The 20,483-nt window shown below is 41.2% G+C and overlaps 1 protein-coding gene across 1 annotated transcript; it reads right to left on the reverse strand.

The window, feature by feature from the left end:
* Nucleotides 1–17,870: 17,870 nt before the first annotated feature.
* Nucleotides 17,871–19,746, reverse strand: LOC137718524 ((R)-mandelonitrile beta-glucosyltransferase). Its single transcript, XM_068458079.2, has 2 exons — nucleotides 19,117–19,746; nucleotides 17,871–18,963 (listed from the first exon to the last, which is right to left on the reverse strand). Exons 1-2 carry the CDS (start codon nucleotides 19,625–19,627, stop codon nucleotides 18,023–18,025), a joined length of 1,452 nt encoding a protein of 483 aa, XP_068314180.2. The 5' UTR covers nucleotides 19,628–19,746; the 3' UTR covers nucleotides 17,871–18,022.
* Nucleotides 19,747–20,483: the final 737 nt, after the last annotated feature.

A 20,483-nucleotide genomic window follows, 5' to 3' on the forward strand; every position in this document is an offset into this window, starting at 1 on the left:
GCTCGTCGTTTGGTAGTGTGATATACCCATAGACATCTTGGGAGTTCGTCTGGCCATTTTCCCTTCTTGTTGAAAAGGGAATTCTTAAGGAAGTCGAGAATCATCTTGTTGGATGCATCTATTTACCCATTGCCTTGGGGATATCTTAGCGTGGACATGTGTTGCTTGATGCCATATTTCTGGAAGAACTTTGCCAAATCTTCGCCTACAAACTGCAAGCTGTTGTCTGTGACGATAGATTGAGGGATGCCAAATCGACAAATGATGTTCTTCCATATGAAGCACTTTATGTCTGTCTGAGTCGTGGTTGTCATGGGCTTGGCTTCTACCCACTTGGTGAAGTAATCAGTCGCCACGATCATCATGCCTCTGCCCCTAAAAGTGGATAGCATAGGCCCTACCAAGTCGATTGCCTATTGCATAAACGACCAAGGACTCGTCTGTAAGTGTAGCTCGCTGGCAAGCAGTGCTTGTACCGGCTTGTAGCTTTGGTAGCGATTACACTTTTGTACTAACTCCTAAGCGTCTTGATGCATAGTAGGCTAGTAGTAGCATGCGTTGTGGGCCTTCTGTGTTAAGGATCGGCCCTCGGAGTGATTTCCACAAACACCTTTGGGGATTTAACTTAGAACCTTTAGGTTTTCGGAAGACGCCAAACAGCGGAGATGTGGTCCAATGTAAGATCCTCAGACGAGAATGTCATTCCATATGTTGTAGCGTGCTGCCTTTGTTTGGAGCTTTCTAGACTCCAATCTTTCTATGGGAAGTGTGCCATTGACTATGTAGTTTATAATGGAATCTTGCCAGTTTGGAGTTATACTAACCTATGATACCTCGGCTGCGGGCTTTGCCTCTATGCTTGGCTTGTGTAGATACTCCATCGAAATAGAGTATTTGAGTTGATAATTGAGGATGGAGACTATGCCTGTTAGCGCGTCCATGTTGGCATTGTCTGCTCGTAGAACTTGAGTGAGGGTGTAAGTCTGAAACGCCTCAAGTTGCTTTTGTACCTTCTCTAGGTATTGCGCTATCTTTGAATGCTTTGCTGTGTATTCCTTAGTAGTCTGGCTGGTGATTAGTAGGCAATCAGAATGAATTGTAAGTTTTTTCATAGCCATGTCTTTTGCCATTTGAAGGCTAGCTAGTAAGGCCTCATACTCTGCTTCATTGTTGGAAGCTTTGAATCCTAGAGTGATTGTTTGCTCAAGCATCGAACCGTTTGGGGTGATAAAGACCACACCTGCTCTTGTGCCCTTGTAGTCAGTTGCCTCCGGGGCATCGTTAGGCCGGACTATTGCGTTGCCTAGTCTAGGCGTGAATTTTGCTATGAAGTCCGCCAAAGCTTAGGCCTTTATTGCCATGCGGGGTCGGAAAACTAAGCTGTATTGGCCAAGTTCTAATGCCTATTTCATTACTCGTTAAGAAGCATCTGGGCCATGTAGGATTGATTATAGAGGATATTAAGTCATGACGATGACTGTATGAGTTTGAAAATATGGTTTGAGCTTCTGAGCTGCAACAACTAGGGCCAAAATTAATTTCCCAATCTTCGAATATTTGGTTTTTGAGCTTTAGAAGTGTAGAATATCAGCAGTTGGGTCCCCAGCTCTTTTCGTATAAGGGCAGAGCTTACTGTTACTTCTGAGATTGCCAAGTAGATGTATAAATTCGTTGCTTCTGGCTTGGATAGTAAGAGAAGTGATGTTAGATACTTCTTCAGGTCTTCGAAAACTCTTTTGCACTTGTCATCCCATTTGTCTAATTGGGCTTTCTTGATTGCCTTGAAAAAAGGCTTGCATCAATCGGTGAACTGCGAGAGGAAGCGATTGAGCCACTGCTCGTCTGGCCAAGCTTTGGATCTCCTTCAAGGTAGTTGGAGATTTCATCTCTAGGATTGCCCGAATCTGCTTGGGATGTGCTTCGATTCCTCGTTGGGTTACTAGATACCTTAATAATCTGCTTGAAGATACTCTGAATATGCATTTGGTGGGATTGAGCTTCATCCTGTACTTTCTAAGGATGTCAAAAGTTTCCACCAAATGGCCGATGTGGTTTGCTTGCTACTTTCCTTTTTCCATGATGTTGTTGACATAAACCTCTATGGTTACTCTAGTTTGCTTCTTGAACATCGTGTTTACCAATCATTGGTAAGTGGCTCTTACGTTTTTGAGGCCATAAGGTATGACCTTATAGCAGTAGGTGCCTCGCTCGATCGTGAACGTGGTTTTCTCTTTATCGGGCTCGCGTATGACTATTTGGTTGTAGCTGGAGTATGCATCCAAGAAACTAAGTAGCTGGTTCTCGGAAGTTGAAGTTACTAGTAAATCGATTTGGGAACTGGATAGGGATCCTTTGGGCATGCTTTGTTGAGGTCGGTGTAGTCTACACAAACCTTCTATTTCCCCTTCTCTTTTTTCAGCACGACGTTGGCAAGCATGCTGAGTGTGCTACCTCTTCTATGAATCCAGCTTCTAGTAACTTATCGATTTCCTCTTCGATGATCACCACTCGTTTAGGTGCAAAATGTCTTCTCTTTTGGTTCACCGGTTTGGTAGTGGGGTCAACATGCAGTTTGTGGCAAGCTATCTTAAGATTGATCTCGGGTATGTTAGAAGGTGACCATGCAAATACATCATGATTTTACCTAAGGAAAACTGTGAGTTCCTTTTTTTCCTTTAGGTTTAAACGTGAGTCGATTCTATTAGTATATTCCAATTGTTAGGGATCAAGAATGATATGTTCAATATCCTCTTCCGGTTTCCATTCTGTCTTATCTGCTGGTGCGTTGATTTAGACACCATCTTTTAGATCCAACTGTTGTAGTTCTTATTTGGTAGCTTCATCGTCCATTTGGACCTCGGTTGCTTTTACGGGGGTAAAGGTCTTCTTTCTTGATTCCTTCAGTACTTGTACATTGCATCGTCAAGATGTGGCCTGGTCAAACTTGATTTCTCCGATTCTTCATCCTGAGATGGGGAATCGAATTTTATGATGCTTGACGGAGGTTACGGCATCCAACTTTATTAGCCAAGGTCACCCTAGAATGCTATTGTAGGGAGATGGGTTGCTTATTATCGTAAACATCTGTTTTAAGACAACTAGCGCTGTTCTCACGTCAAGTGTAATTTTGCCGATGGCAGTCAAGGTGTGTTCGTTGAATCCAATGAGTACTTTCGGTTGGTGTATGATTATACTTTCCAAGCCAATCTTCTAAATTATTGAAAGCTGAAGTAGGTTAACTGCACTTCCATTATCAACCATTATTCTGTCGATTATAGCATGGGCTAGTTGGACAGATACCACTAGTGTGTTGTTGTGTGGGAAGTCGACATATTCGGTATCTTACTCTGTGAAGTCAACAATGGGTCCACGTTGGGTGTTAACTATCTGAATCTGTGAGACTAGTAGAGCCTGTTGGATCATTCTTTTCTTGGAGTTGTTGGTGGCCTCCAAGTGCTCAGATTCTACGAAAATGCCATTGATCCAAATTGACTTGGTTGGCGGCTCTTTACTGGCATTTACGTTCTTTCTAGGTAGTTTTTCCAAGTGTAGCAGTCATCAGTTGTGTGACCAGGACCTTGATAGAATGTGTAGTACTTGGTGTGATCCAACTTGCTACTATCTCCATTTGATTGTTTCTGCAGCTTGAACCATGGTTCGATCTTGATGTCACAGAGGATTTTGTTGATCAAGACTGAACTTAGAGTAGTTCTTGACTGTCGATCATTCTTTAGTCGTGGATCGATCCTTACGCTTAGCCTCATGCCTGCTTTTGTTGTTGTTTTGTTTCTTGTCCTCCTTATTTTGAGCTACTGCTGATTCTCTTTGAGGCTACTCGAGTGCCTTGTCTGCTTGCCGAGCTTCGTCCTAAAGTGCATGCTTCTCTGCCAAAGCGTAAGAGCCTGCCAGAGTTAAATATTTTTTTGTGATCAATTATCCGAATAGTGGATGGTCTACTAGGAGTTCTTTTTGGACGACTACATTAGCTATCGAGTCGTCGCATTCGACTATCTTGCCTTTTCTACTTTGAACCTCTTCACAGAGTCACGCAGCAACTCATTTGGGTTCTTCTTGACATTGAACAAATGATCAAACTTCTTCTTAATCGAAAGGTAAAATGAATATTCCTTGGTGAAAACTAAAGAAAGGTCTTCGAAACTCCAGATTGACTATGACGGCAAGGTGTGAAACTAATCTTACACTTTGCCTTGCAAAGTGGTGGCGAATATCTTGCACATGAGAGTAATGTTGTTTCGATAGAGGACCATTGTGCTTTAGTAGTGCTGAAAGTGTCTATCGGGGCTCCATCTCCTTTAAAGGATGTGAGCGACATGCTGAACTTACATGGGCCTAGCTAAGAGTACACGCTCCTCCGCGCGCTAAGACGAGGGTTTACACTATCTCAAGGGCCCAGCCAGGAATGGATAGTGCCCGAACGCTTGGTTTGTGACTGGTCAAGGGGCTGCTTACCAGGATGCTATTGGAGAGGTCTGTCGTCTGCCTTTGTCCTACTTTGGAGCACCTCGTCTGGGGTACGTTCCATCATGGTATGCTGCAAGAGTTGATTCACCAAGATTGTCTGATGTGCAAGGGCGCTTGTCAACTTTATGACTTGTTGAGACAAGTGTTGTTTTCCATTTGGGTTGGAAGAGGTTGGACAATATGCATCTCCTTGAGTAATGGAAGTGTAATGGACTCTGGGAGTGAAATTTGAGTTAGGATATGTCAAATATGCAGAAAAATGGGGTGAAAATACCCTCGGTTAAATAGTTGGTCCAGAAATCTGATTGAAAGGCCACGAGAGTGGGATACTCCACATGGGTGTTGGGCCTGGGCTTGGATCGGGAGCTCGCTGGGCTCACACTAGGTTGTGGTTCCGGTCTGCTCGCCTTGGGCTGGGGTCCAGATGGGCTAAAATGACACGACTTGGGCTTACGAGCCTTGGGTTGCTGTCTTGGCACTGTGGGATTAGACATCGTCGAGGGTCACTGCCATGGTTGCTACCATAGTGGCCGCCATGGTGGTGCCCCATGGTGATGGTGCCGCTCTACTTGTCATTGCTTTGAGCCTTGTGGATCGTCGTGGACCAAATCCTTGAACGTTGAAAGTTTCGTCCATCATGGTTTCCAAATTTCTTGTCATTGTACTTTTCTTTCACGTTTATAGAAAGAATTTTTATAAAAAAATTCTAGGGAACAAGAACCTTTGAGAGCCTAAGAGCCTGCGAAAAATGTACAAATGAACAAGAAATGAGAAACCTTGAATGAGAGAATCTTCTTCGACCGTGTGAATTAAACTCTCAATGAAAGCACCAATTTATGGATGTAAATTTCTGTTGTCAACTCCTTTGATGAAAATGCACTTGCAAAATAATAACACCTAAGATTAAGGCCAAAAGCCTCACGTGCCCACGATGAATGGGGATGAGGCTTTGGTCGAAGAATCTTCGATGCCAAAGTTAGAATTTGAGAGAAAATGTGTTTGGGAATTTTTGGGAGAGAATGAACTTAAGATTTTAGTGGAGAAATGAAGCCATTTATAAGGGTGTGGTTAGCCCTATTTGGAGAAATAGGGTCTGACCATATATGGTAGGAATTTGAGTATAATTGAAAGATACTATGTGAAATAATATCTTGTAATTAATTTGTTAATTAATCCTAAATTGAATAGGAAAACTGAGAGTTACCTTTTGAATAAATACCATTTTGATCACCTCTGACTCTTCCATGATTTGAGTCGTCATTGTTCGTTGCATGTGCATTGGATTTCTGGTATGCCTTTAAGGTAATTTTGTCCATTTTACCTAAAAGTACATGTGTCACCTCCATATATTTCTTGATTATTTTTTGCTCTACACTGCCAACTCAAAGTCGTGTTGATCTGCGCCACCTCAATTGTTGGTTTCGTATTTATGCTCAGCTTTTCCATGTACTCGACTGGGATGAAGCGTTTAAGCTGATGATTTAAGGCTGAGCCTAGGCTTGCTAGTGCGTCTGCGTGGGCATTTTCTGATGGTCGAAGTTAAGTTAGCATGCACGCTTGAAACATTTCGAGCTATTCTCGAACCTTCTCGAGGTATTAGGTTATCCTTGGATGTTTTGCTGCATACTCCCCTAAGGTATGATTGGTGATCAGCTGAGAATCGGAATAGATCGTGAGCTTCTTCACCGTTAAGTCTTTTGCCAATCAAAGACCTGCTAGTAGGGCTTTATACTCTGCTTCGTTGTTTGACGCTTTGAAGCTTAGAGTGATTACCTGCTTGATCGTCGAACCATTTAGGGTAGTGAGGACTAGGCCTGCTCCATATTCTTGGTAGTTGGATGATCCGTTGACGTGTAAGCACCATAAATCTTTTGCAAGTGAGGCTGGTGTGGCTATGGTGTGGTCGGCTACCTCTAGGGCATTTATGGGCTGAGTTGCTGCGTCATTCAAGCTTAGGGTGAATTCTATGACTAAGTTTGCCAATGCATGGGCCTTTATCACCATGCAGGGTTGGTATGCTAAACCATATTGGCCAAGTTCCAACGCCCACTTCATTACTCGTTGAGAAGCGTCTAGACTATGAAAAATTGATCGCAGTGGGTATTGGGTCATGATGATGATCGGATCTCCCTGAAAGTAAGGTATGCGTTTCCAAGCTATAACAACTAATGCCAAAATTAGCTTTTCAATCTTTGGGTATCTAGTTTTCGCATCAAGGAGAACTTTGGATGTATAAAATATAGGCAGTGGGGCCCCTAGCTATTCTCGTATAAAGGCAGAGCTTATTGCTACCTCTGATACCACCAGATAGATGTATAGGCTCTTCGCTAATTCCTGTTTGGATACTAGTGGAGGAGACGTCAAGTACCTTTTCAGGTCTTAAAATGCTTTCTCGCACTCGTTGTCTCATTTGTCTCTCTGCACCTTCTTGATTTCCTTGAAGAAAGGCTTGCATCGATCTGTAGATAGCGAGAAAAAATGATTGAGTGCAGTTGCTCGTCCGGTCAGACTTTAGATTGCCTTTAGGGTCATGTCCTTGATTACTTTGATTTGCCTTGGATGAACTTCGATTCCTCGTTGGGTTTACAAGGTACCCTAATAAAAGGCTTGAAGAGACTCCGAATGTGCACTTGGCTGGGTTGAGCTTCATTTATACTCTCTGGGGATGGCAAAAATCTCTACCAGGTTGCCAATGTGGTCTAACCGCTGCTTACCTTTCACCATGATATCGTCGACATAGACTGTTGCGTGAGTTAGTTTAGAATAGGAATGTAAATATTGTGTAAATATTAGAGTCCTTCATTAAGAATGATATTTCTTATGTCCTTTTTTAGTTTACCTTGGAGAACAAGGATTGTATGTATTATATTCCCAATTATGCAATACATGAAAATTAAGCCGTAAAATTCTATTTGGTATCAAGGCCAAGTTCGCCATAACCTTAGAAACTGTAAAACAATATTTTCTTCCACTGCTGTGTTCGGTCGACTTGTTCTTGCACTGCTGCTTGTAGAAATCGATAAGGCTGTGTATATTAGATTTGCAGCAGTGTGATCTTGCTACTGCCATGTGTGGTGTTATGCTTGTGTAAGTGTACCGTGCATTGACTTGCAGTGTGTAGTTGTCTGCTGCTTGTTTGCTACCATACAAATACTTGAGGTTGCTACGGTATTGGCTGTGTTATGTTCTCTAATTAGAGTTATTGCATGGAAAGTTGTGCTGTGCTGCCACTTTATTTTGCACTGTGTGAATTTCGTGAGCCTATTTTTCCTTGTCGTGCTCTTCTGGTGTTGCAATCTGCAATTGTTTTGTAATTGCAATGATTGGCTGTTGCTTTGTTGACCAAAAGAAAACAAAACTATAAAAAAGGTTGTTGCTTAGTTGCCTTGTAATACTGTTTCATGTGTTATTACAATGGCAAATACCGGTTGGATTTTGGATTTCGGTGAAACGGATCATATGATGTATAATAAAACCTTATTTCAATCTATGACATGTCCTCATAAAGAGTATGTGGCAACTGCCAATGGTTCTATTGCTGTAGTTGTTGGAGCGGGAACAATGTCTCTTACATTCTCTATTCCCTTACATAATTGTTTATTGGTTTCGTCATTGTCCCATCACTTATTGTCTATACCTCAAGTCACTGAATACTTGGATTGTGTTGTATTAATGTATCCTTCATTTTGCTTGCTTCAGGATATTCAGACAAAGGAGATCATTGGGTGTGGCACTAAAAGAGAAGGGCTATATTATGTGGATGACGTTGTTCCTGGAAGAGCTAATTTGGTTCATGCGTCACGTATTAGTAATCTACAGAAGGTATTGTTAATGCATCATCGTTTGGGGCATGCGTCGTTTGGTTATTTGAAACATATATTACCTGATTTGTTCAGTGGTATTGAAAACTCAGAATTAAAATGTGAAGTATGTATTTTAGCCAAAAGTCATCGTGCTTTATTCCCTCCAAGTATGAATAGAACATCTTCTCCATTTGAGCTAGTACACTATGATGTGTAGGGGCCTTCCCCTATTAGTATACTTCGGGAATTAAATGGTTTATTACATTTGTTGATGATTGCACTCGTATGACATGGGTTTATCTATTGAAACATAAAAGTGATGTTAGTATGATTATTCGGTCTTTCTCTCAGATGGTGGCTACACAATAGTCCTCCATTATTAAGGTTCTTCGTTCTGATAAAGGGGGTGAATATGTTAGCTCTGAGCTTTCTTCTTTTTACCGAGATCAAGGAATTCTCTATGAGACCACTTATCCTTATACCTCACAACAAAATGGGGTAGCTGAAAGGAAAAACCGTCATATTTTGGAAACTGCTCGTGTATTGCTTATTGGCGCGTCCGCACCTAAGAGTTTTTGGCCGGACGCCATTACGTATGCTGTGTATGTCATCAATCGCATGCCATCTTGGGTTGTAGAATTCCGTACTCTACTCCAAGTTCTGACAGAACATGTTCCAGTTGTCTCTACCAACACTCTTACTCCTTGAGTGTTTGGTTGTGTTGCTTACGCTCATATCCACAAGATTCATCGTAGTAAATTGGATCCTTGTGCTCTTCGGTATGTTTTTCTTGGCTTTGCATCCCAACAAAAGGGTTATAAATGCTATCACCCTGAAACCTGCCACATGTATGTCAGCATGGATGTGACTCTTTCTGAATTTGAGTATTTTTATACTCCCGTATTCTCACCTTCCAATCCCAAGGGGGAAAGTGTTATTTGTGATCTTGATGGTGCGTTTGGGTGGTTGGATGTCCAAGACGTGCGTCCTTCAGGAGGAGATGACAATACCGCGACAAGGGAGGACGCAGGGTCTTAGTTAGTTCCTCCTGAAGATGATATAAATGGGCAGCCACTGATTTTCGCCGAGGAAACTTGTATCGAGAGCCCTTATGATGCAGGTGGTGTTCGGCCAACTGCTACTGAGGCCGAGCTAGCCTCACTGCAAGCATCTGCCGAAGCTAGCAACCATGAGATTTATGCTGAAGCTTCCCCTTTTTCTCTGGCTCGATTGTGCCATCGTTTAATACGTCTTCTCTGAATATCCCTGAGGTAAGTACTAATGATGCTCATGTAACTAATGATGTTATAAGTACATATAAACTACTACCAAGGCAAAATCGTGGTATACCTCATGACAGGTTCTCTCCAGAAGGAAAAGTAAAGTATCCCATAGCAAATTATGTGTCGTGTGAAAACCTTTCACCTGAACGTCAAGCTTGGGTAAACAATGTGGAGTCAATTTAAGTGCCAGCTTGGGTATAGGAATCTTTGAAAAGTCGAGAATGGGTGGAAGCAATGGATGAAGATATGAACGCACTGCAGAAAAATAATACATGGGAAGTAGTGGAGTTGCCGAAAGGGAAGAAGCCAGTTGGGTGCCGATGGGTTTTTACAGTTAAATACAAAGCTGACGGTTCACTTGATAGGTATAAGGCGTGGATGGAAGAAAAAGGATATACTCAAACGTATAGTGTTGATTGCCAAGAAAATTTTTCTCCAGTAGCTAAGATGAATACGGTACAAGTTCTTAGCTCATTAGCTGCAAATTTGAATTGGCCATTGAAACAGTTTTATGTAAAAAATGTGTTTCTTCATGGACATTGGGATGAGGAAGTGTATATCAATTTTCCTCCAGGCTATGATAATGGAGGAAAAACGAGAGTGTGTCGATTGCGAAAGTCTCTTTATGGGCTAAAGCAATCACCTCGTGCATGGTTTGGAAGATTCACTCAGACCTTGAGAAAAAATAGGTATTATCAAAGTCATTCTGATTATACTCTATTTGTGAAATGGAGGAATGGTAAAGTAACAACTTTAATTATTTATGTGGATGATATGATACTAACAGGGTATGATTCGGATGAGATTGTCAAACTGGAAAAGATCCTTGCGGCCGAGTTCGAGATGAAGAGTTTGGGTGACTTAAAGTATTTTCCAGGAGTTGAGGTTGCTCGTTTGTCCAAAGGTATTTTCTTATCTCAAAGGAACTATGTTCTTGATTTGTTAAAGGAAACAGGTATGCTTGGGTGTAAACTTGTGGATACGCCTATTATGGAGAAACATCACTTAAGGATTTATCCAGATCAAGAACCAGTGGATAAAGGCAGATATCAGAGGCTGGTAGAAAGACTAATTTATTTAGCTTATACCCGTCCAGATATAGCCTATGCAGTGAGTGTGGTAAGTCACTTTATGCACTCACCAAGTTTGGATCATATGATTGCTGTTATGTGAATCTTGGCGTATTTAAAGTCGGCGTCAGGGAAAGGAATCTTATATAAAGATTCTAGTCATCTAAAAATTGAGGGGTTCACTGATGCTGATTGGGCAGGTGATGTGACTGGTAGGCGGTCTATTTCTAGATATTTTACGTTCGTTGGTGGAAATTTGGTTACTTGGAGAAGCAAGAAACAAAATGTGGTGTCTAGGTCTTTTGCGGAGACCAAATTCAGAGGTACGACGCATGGAGTGCGTGAAGTTCTTTGGTTACGTAAGTTGCTATGGGGTCTTGGTTTCAAACCAAATGAGGCTATAGAGATGTATTGTGACAATAAGTCGGCACAAGAAATTGCAAAGAATCTGGTACAACATGACAGAACGAAGCATGTGGAGGTTGATTGACATTTCATTAAGGAAAAGCTCAAGAAGAAGATTGTGTCAGTACCATTTGTGAACTCAGAAAAGCAGCTTGTGGGATATCCTCGCTCATGTCGTGTGTAGTAGAGTTTTTGGTGACTCACTTGTCAAGTTGGGCATATGTGACATCTATGCTCCAACTTGAGGGGGAGTGTTGCGTGAGTTGGTTTAGAATATGAATGTAAATATTGTGTAAATATTAGAGTCCTTTATTTGGAAGGATATTTCTTATGTCCTTTTTTAGTTTACCTTGGAGAACAACGATTGTATGTATCATATTCCCAATTATGCAATACATGAAAATTAAGCCGTAAAATTCTATTTAGACCTCCATCGTAACTCTGATTTGCTTCTTCAACATCATGTTGACAAGTCGATGGTAGGTAACTTTTGCGTTCTTAAGGCCAAATGACATGACCTTGTAGTAGTATATGCCTCGCTCGATCACGAATGCGGTTTTCTCATTGTCAAGCTCATGTATGGCAATCTGATTGTAGCCTGAGTATGCGTATAGGAAGCTAAGCAGCTGGTTCCCGGATGTTGAGTCAACGAACAACTTGATTTGGGGAATCGAATAGTTGTCTTTAGGGCACGCCTTGTTGAGGTCGGTGTAATCCACGTATACTCTCCATTTGTGATTTTCTTTTTTGATCACCGGCACGACTTTGGCCAGCCATGCTGAATGTGCCACTTTCTTAATGAATCAAGCCTCCAGTAGCTTGTCAATCTTTTCCTCAATGGTCGTTACTCACTCGGGTACGAATGTCGCATATTTTGGATCACAGGTTTGGGTAGTAGGGTTGACGTGCAGCTTGTGGCAATTTATCGCTGGGTTAATGCCAGGCATATCAGAGGGTGACCATGCGAAAACATCACGATTTTCCTTAAGGAAGGTCGTGAGTTCCTCATTCTCCTTCAGGCTCATACTCGATCAAGTTATCGCTTGGCCCGTTTGCTGTGATTGTTATTTTGGTGGAGGTAGAATCATCTTTCTGCACTTCAGCTGCTACTACTAAGGCAAAAGACATATTATTTGACTCCTTGAGAACTTGTATAGTGGATCGCCGAGACATGGCTTGGTTGCCTTTGATCACTCTGACTACTCATCCCTGGATGCAAAATCAATATTTTTTTTTAATACTTGATCGAGGTCGCAGCTCCAATCTTCACTAGCCAAGGTCGGCCTAAGATCCCGTTATAGGGGGATGGATCACTGACGATCATGAAGGTCTACGATGAGACAATTAAAAGGCTGGTTACGTCGAGGGTGATTATGTCAATGGTTGTTGAGGGAAGTTTGTTGAATTCAGTCAAGACCTTCGCTTTATTTTTAATCTGTTTTCCAAGCCCATCTTCTGGATGATTGACAATTGTAGAATATTGACTGAGTTGCCATGGTCTACCATAATTTTGTCAAAGATGGCATGGGCTAATTGAACAAAAATCACCAAGGCATTGTGGTGGTGAAAGTCTACTCCTTCCACGTCTTGCTCGGTGAAGTCGACGATTGGTCCCGGCACATCATTTATGGCTTGAGCCTGAAATACTGATCTCGCCTAGTGGATCTTCCATTTCTTGGAATTGCTGGTGGCCCCTAGATGCTCAGATTCGGTAAAGATGTCGTTGATTCAGATTATATTACCTGGGGTTTGGCATCGGCATCTACTTTTCTCCTCAGGCAGCTGGTCCGTTGAAATACTGGTCGCATTTGCCTTCTTTTACGAGCTTCTTAAGGTACTTCATCCATGTGATGCAGTCATTGGTTCCGTGCCTTGGACCTTTGTGGAATGCGCAGTACTTCGTTTGGTTTATTTTGGAGCTATCTCATTTTATAAGATGCGGCATCTTAAATGACGGCTTGTCCTTAAGGTCGCTAAAGATCTGGTTGATTGGAACTGAGAACTTCGTGTACACCTTGGGTGCTATACCTCATTTTTTTTGGGATTAATCCATGTGTTTGCTTCATGGCTTGTTTTTTGCATTGAGTAGTTTATCGCCCGCCTTCTTTTGAGCTGGCTCCATGTCTTTGTGGGGTTGCTTAAGCAGCTTCTAGAAATGCTTGGCCTCGTCCCAAAGGGAGTGCTTTTCTGCCAAAGCATAAGAATCTACCAAGGTCAAGTTTTGGTTAATAATCAATTCTCCAAAAAGTGGGTGATCTGCTAAGAGCCATTTCTGGAAGGCTGAGCTTGCAATACTATCATCGCATCTGAAAATCTTCATTTTCTTTGCCTTGAACCTCTTGATGTACGTATGGAGTGACTCATTCTGGTCCTTATTCATATTAAAGAAATGGTCAGACTTCTTATTGGTCGAGCGGTAGGATGAATATTCCTTAATGAAAACTAAGGAAAGTTCGCTGAAGTTCCAGATTGAGAATGGCGGTAGAGTGTGGAACCAGTTTTATGCCTTGCCTTGAAGCGTCGTGGCAAAGAACTTGCACATAAGAGTGTCATTGTTACAGTAGAGGGTCATGGCACTTCGATAATGCATCAGGTACTTGCCAGGATGTTCATCTCTTTTAAACAAGGTGAAATGTGGCGGGCTAAACTTCCACGGTGGCTCTTTCTGCTTGATCTCATTTCTAAACGATGAATGGCATTACCGGTAAACAATCACGTCTCTACGAATGGCATTACCGGTAATCTCAATATGCTGGAATCCACGCAGCTACCTTTCTACGAGCCTTTGTACTTCCTTCTGAATTTATGCTTATTAGGGCAACGAAGTCTCCAGCTGCCCCCAGTTTTGACCTGCTGGTCTATAGTGTTTTTATGCATATCCTGCTTGTCTGTGCTGCGGTCGCAGTACACGTGGTTTATTCTGTGCTGCTCGTCGTCACTTTGGTGGGGGCTGCCAATGGAACTCGAGCTAGACTGCTCTCGTGCTCTCCTCGGTCCGTTATGTGGTTGTCTACTTCAATGCTTCACACGAGGATCTCCTTGTGAGCCTAGCCTCGTGTGGACGCTTAGCTTGGAATGTCTGGAGTGCTGGTCGGAGTGTGGACCCAACCTTGAATGCACATTGACCCGGGGAATGAACGCTTATCTACGCACTAGGGAAGGAGAATACGTTTTCCCGAGGCCCCAAACAAGAGTGCACACTACTCGAACGCACGGTTCGCGGTGGGCTAAGCAGTTATTTTCCTGGACGTTGTTTGAACAAGTCACAATCATCTGCCCTTGTTCTGCTTCGGGAAACCTCGTCGGGGGCGCGCTGCGTCTTGATGCGCTCAAGGAGCTAGTTCATCAAAGTTGTTTGTTGTGCGAGGTCGCTGGTTAAATTAACGACCTGCTGTAGCAAGTGGTGCTCGCCATTTGGATTGCAAGAGTTTGTGGTCGTCTCTATGTGTAGTGGAAGTTTAGTGGATTACAAGTACAAAGCTTGAGCCCAAAAGGGGCATTCCTACCAAAAGTCGAGTGAGAATAACCCTGGGTCGATTGCGGAGGAATCGATGGTTGAAATCTGGATCACTGGTGGTGGCTTTAGACTAAATTGGGTCGCAGGCCGGGTCGTTTGAGTGGGTCACGGGGAGAACCAACAAGGTTAGGTGGATGGAGCACGTGCGGGGGCATGCTGGGCTTGTGGATGTGGTGGCTGGCTTTAGGTTTGCGCTACGCAGTAGACTGGCACTTGGTCTTTACATTCTTGGCCCTGTCTAGTAACCAAATGGGCTTGAGCTGCCTCTACAGCGGTCTGGGCTTGGTCTTAAGCTTGGACCATGGCTGTTTGGGCTATTGGCTGGGCTCAGTTGTTGCGGATTAGGCTACTTGGTTAGCGACTTGAGCTACTGCGGCTAGCTTTGACGAAAATTCACCTGCAAAACAATCAACACCTTTGATCAAAGACCTAAGCCTCACGCGCCCACGAAATGGGGGATGGGGGAGGGGGGAGGGGTTAGGCCAATAGATCTTTGATGCCTAAGTTAGTTTCACTGGAAAAGCTTACCGAAATTTGGTACAATTAGGGGTATATATATAGGGAAGTGGCGGCATGGTGTTAGGGTTTTACCCTACACATGGCGAGATCCTATTGGCCAAGGTTTTATTGAGAAATATTTTCTAGATATTAAATAAGAAATAATATATTGAGATAAATGAGTAATTATCCCTAATTAATTTAAATATGGATTACTTACTTGAATGAAGTCAATCTTCATTTGGAAATGTATTAAAGATAGGATTTGGTAATTAATCCTTGTCTTTAATGCTTTGAATTTTCCTTACCAAGAGCAGGTGAGCTGTGGGTAATCGTATTTAGCTGTATGGATCTTCAGGGGTATGAGCTGTGCGTGAGAGTATCTGAGAAGCCTGCCCATTTAATGAGGGCAATCTTGACTAGCTTGAGGAAAAGTCCACATGTCGCCTTTAGAATTTTTAGGATTATTTTAGGCTCCACAGCTACCATATATATGTTTTGGGCATTGGCTTCACTTTTGATCACACACTCTAAATATTGCTCTTTTGACCAAAATTTGTCTCTAAAAAGTTCATATTGCCCTTGATTAATCAGGAAGGGTAAAAACGCAATGAGGCTCTAATAACACCAAAGACACTCTCCTTTTCTATATTCAACAACACACTTCTTGTTAATTTTTGTCATTTGATCTTCTTCAATTCAATTCGTTTTAATTCACATATCTTAGCTCAAACCCCTTAAATCAAGTGAAACACTTAAAACACTTAATTAGTGAGGTACTTTGAGCTGGGCCAATAATTCATTACAACTCCTACTTATTATCTTCCTTGCAAAATCTCACTTGCGTTATAGCCCATTGCTTCCCCAAATTCATTCTTGCTTTTACATGCAAACGGCTCATCCATCACTTTACTCTAAATTTTTCGAGTGCATATCAAAAGTTCACATTTAAGTTACTACATGTATCCTCCTACTTTCTCCTCTCTATCTCAACCAATAACCCAAACCTATCTTTCCCTTTGATAATCTTTCAAACTCCAACAGTCTAATATTCTTATAACAAAAAAGAATGTGGAAGTTAGTGGGTTTCTCTAGATTTTCTAAAGCCGCTTCTCCATTTCTTTTGCATTCACTATTGACCCTAATTAATGCTCACTGCCCATGGTGAGGCAGTTGAATGCTACCATTTTAATGAGGGAGTGTTGGGGACCCTTTGATCAAGCAAGACTTTGTGGTCTATGAGACACCTTAACTCCTCGTACTTTGTTTCCGCCATCTAACTCTGAAATACCTCGAAAGAAAATGGAAATTGAAGGTTAGGTGGGGTTTTAGGCAAAAGATCAAAGGAAAGGAAGAATTAAAGCTTGAGAACTAAGGGGTTTTCCATCACTTGGAGGTAGCTCACTCTACTTGCTGCGTTAAGTCTTTTGTTCTATTTTTCATTGTTGAAGCTACTTCATACCTCTTCGGAGTACGGAAGGGATATGAACTTCATCTTTCACTGCTTTCCCACACGATGCCGAAGTTGTGGGTTTGGATTTTGGTACTCTTGTTAGGTTGATATTTTACATATAATTTATACCTCTTTTTCTATTATTTAGTCATGGTTGACATTAAATTGTTGGGTTTAATGTGTGTTTGTGCAAGTTTTGTAGAAAATATAAGTTGTAAACAAACATGAAATTGGAGGCTTAAATTGGAGAAATCTCGAGGAATTGCCGAGTTGTGTGCATGAGCTATTTTGGAATGGTACTAAATTTGAATGATTTGGGCTTATTGCGAGCCAGTCCACTGAAACATTATTCTTAATCTATTTTGGGTTGAGGCAATCGGTTCACTTTGTGTGAATTATTAAGCTGAAGTTATGATATGTGATGTGGTGATTAGGTTTCCTAATTGAATCGGGCCAATATACAAGTCAACCTAATTATGTAGGGGCGGTGCTGCCTTATGTTTTTTTGTTTTTGTTTTTGACAAACGATATTATCTACACTAAAGGTAAATCGAAATTTCGGTTGTTTTCTTTCTATGTTTTCGAATTTATTTAGTTGTCTTTTAAATTTACCATGAACTAAATATTTTTTTGTTCAAGCTATAAGATGTAGCCTAGCTGAATACTCGAAATTTATAATTTTATAGTTATCTTAATTTTTTATTATTTTTTTCATGTTGAATGTTCGTTACTATTCTTAATTCTTGCGATTAATTGGCCACTATATGTTTGATTAGAAGAATTAGGTTGAGACCGAAGGAGATATATAATATATGGCTCCTTGTAACATATGTTATGTCTTAATTAAGTGCCAGGAATGGACTAACATGATTCATGCAGTTTTTCACGGCTTTTTGGTTTTCTAATGCTCGGAAGAGAATGAGTTGTTAATCAGAATTCTTTTGGTTGAGATTGGAAATGGATAACAAATAATTTAGGAAAAATCAATTGTCAACATGAGTAATAATTAGGGTTAATATACTACAGATTTCGGGTTGGATTTTTGGTCTAGTGAAACCGGTTCTTAGTGTTAATTCACTTTTGCTTTGTTTTCAATTGATTGTTACCTTTATTTGCATTTAGTTTTTATATATCTAATTAGTCATCAAAACTTTTGTTTTATTTATTTTAAATATGCAATTATCACGATTAGTGAATAAGATTAATTCAATCCTTATAGACTTATAGTTGCAAGGGATTTTCTTTGCAACTTTTGTTTTAAAAGAAAATAAAACTGTTTTAAGACCCCCGCATGTGAGGGGATTTCCTTCATGGCACATACTAAAACGATAAGACAAACGTCAAAGAACACTTTAGACATACCTGAATGTGAATAAAATGATTTTAATGCATTGAAATCAATAAAAATTACAACGATGAAACTAGATATGGTCCAATACATGGCAATTAACAACTGAATTTAAACTCATAAGACAATTAAGCAACGACAAACAGCGATTAATCATTTCACTCTACTCTTTTTGTGATAGAAGCACCTGGTTGACCATTTTGTCGAAATCCACAAAAGATGATCCATTAGGACCACTACTGGCCTCCTTTGCCAACTTTTTCCACTCCAAGGCTTTCTTTCTCATTTCTTTGCCCTCCTTCCCGTCCATTAACTTTCTCACAAGCCCCTCCACATATTTCCTTTTCACATCGCCTTCAATCTCCAACCCAATGCCCAACTCTTTGCAACTGAACCTGCAATTGGTTTGTTGTTCCGCAAAGAAGGGCCAGCAAACCATTGGCACTCCACCGCACACGCTTTCAAGGGTAGAGTTCCATCCGCAGTGCGTCAAAAACCCTCCGATAGCTGGGTGACTTAGAACTTGTTCCTGAGGACACCAACTTGCCATTAGGCTCCTATCTTTGGTCTCCTCCACAAACTCCGGAGGAACCACAGCTGAATCCCCACCAACTAAGTCAGGCCTAATTACCCACAAAAAGGTCTTCTTACAATTTGCAAGTCCCCATGCAAACTCAGTTAGCTGCTCATTTGTCATAACCGTGATGCTTCCAAAGTTAACATAAACCACAGAGTTGGGCTCTTTAGTGTGAAGCCACTCAAGGCACTCTGGTTCCTCAATCCATAGGTTCGATCTGATCGACTTCAACTCTTTATCCACCGGAATCTGACCGATTTGTAGATTTAGAGGTCCGATGGAGTAAACAGGCGGAAGCAGAGTTGAAAGTGCATCTAAAACTTCACGTTCAAAGTCATGGAATGTGTTCAATATAATTGCTGAAGCCTTTTTTGCTCGTTCTGTCTCAACCAGAATAAAATCCAGCATTTGGTCATCGGGTTCTGTAGTTCTCATGAAGCTTGGAATGTCCTTCAATCGGATATCTTTCATTCCTGGTATCCAATCTATCACGGTATCCAAATACCCGTTTGTCAAATAGCTGGCATCTACAAAGCCAATGAAGAAAGTGTGTCAACATAATAATTATTGCATGTAAAACGCTCACTGCAACTTAAAGTTAAATTTATCAGAAGGGAAAAATAAATAAATATCAAGAGAAACAAATAGTTAGGATTTTGTTTTGTTTGATCAAGATAAACCTTTAAGAGGAGTGTGACCCTTTTCAATGAGACGGTAAAACTGCATGTAGGCCAAGAAGCCACAAGCACTTGTTGTCCAGAAAAGCACTTCGGGAATCCCTAGTTCCTGAGCTGCATCAAGAGTGAAGCTCATGACACCATCGGAAACTATGCAACTCACAGGAGGTGAATCGGGCGAAGAGTTGAGCTTGGACAAAAGCTCTCTGAAGTGAGGCAAGCATGTTTTCTTAGTGGAATGACACAAAGATGGTATGTCTTGGGTAACATTGGCATTTATTGGAGGGAGCCCATCGGGAATGGTCTCGAACTGGAAAGAGGGAAGGCCGTCAAGGGAGTTGGAACCTTGGGATTTGAGGAGGCGTTTGTGGTTGAACTCTGTGTTGACAAAGGTTATGTGAAAGCCTTTGAAGTGGAGGAGTTTGGCTACGTTGAGCATAGGGTTTATGTGACCTTGAGCTGGGAATGGTACGCAAACTGCATGCGGCTTTTCTGCCAAAGTAATCGAAACCATTTTTTTGAAATCAAAACACAAACGCAAGCACAAAAACTAATGGAAATGAAAGAAATGGTGTGGTTGTGGGGAGAGAAGGGTTTATTAGGATATTTTTATAGAGTAAAGGGTCTGCGTATAAATTAATCGGCTAATTTTTAAGTAATGTGGAAGTCAATAAATCCGACTGTAGGTTTTACGGTCGATGACAGAATGTATAATTTACCAGCATTAATTTAAAAGTCAACATAGCCGGTTGTTGAAATCAAGAAAGACAATTTGCAATTTGCAATTTGCAGATATCTTGAACCGACTTGGAGCCGACACGCCATAACGATACGAATTATAGTTGGCCACATGCACAGTGGTTTGTGATGGTGATTTTCATACCCAAATTGGGATAATACTCACTATCGAACTATTATTATTATTATTATTAGAATTATAGTTGGCCACATGCACAGTGGTTTGTGATGGTGATTTTCATACCCAAATTGGGATAATACTCACTATCGAACTATTATTATTATTATTATTATTATTATTATTATTATTTTAAGAAATGTTCATTAAGCAAATCAAAAAACGTACAAACTGAGGATAGTGTGCATGATGGGCCTCAAAAAACCTTTGCTAGGAATTTCTAATGGAAAATGAGTGTCTCGCAGCAAGAGAACCTATCCTCAAATGAACAATACATAGGCAAATTACGATATATATTCAAACAAAATATCTCAAGCAAATCTGGGAATTCCTCAAACCGCATAATCTCTTGGGTACTACCAATTCCCACTCGATCAAGGCAATGCGCTGCCATTTTGCTTTCACGATGAACATGGTTGATCAAGGACAGAGGCAAGGTTTTGAGGAAAAAAAG

Source organism: Pyrus communis, chromosome 8, assembly GCF_041283825.1.
Source record: "Pyrus communis isolate YQ-2024b chromosome 8, ASM4128382v1, whole genome shotgun sequence".
Classification (NCBI taxonomy): domain Eukaryota; kingdom Viridiplantae; phylum Streptophyta; class Magnoliopsida; order Rosales; family Rosaceae; genus Pyrus; species Pyrus communis.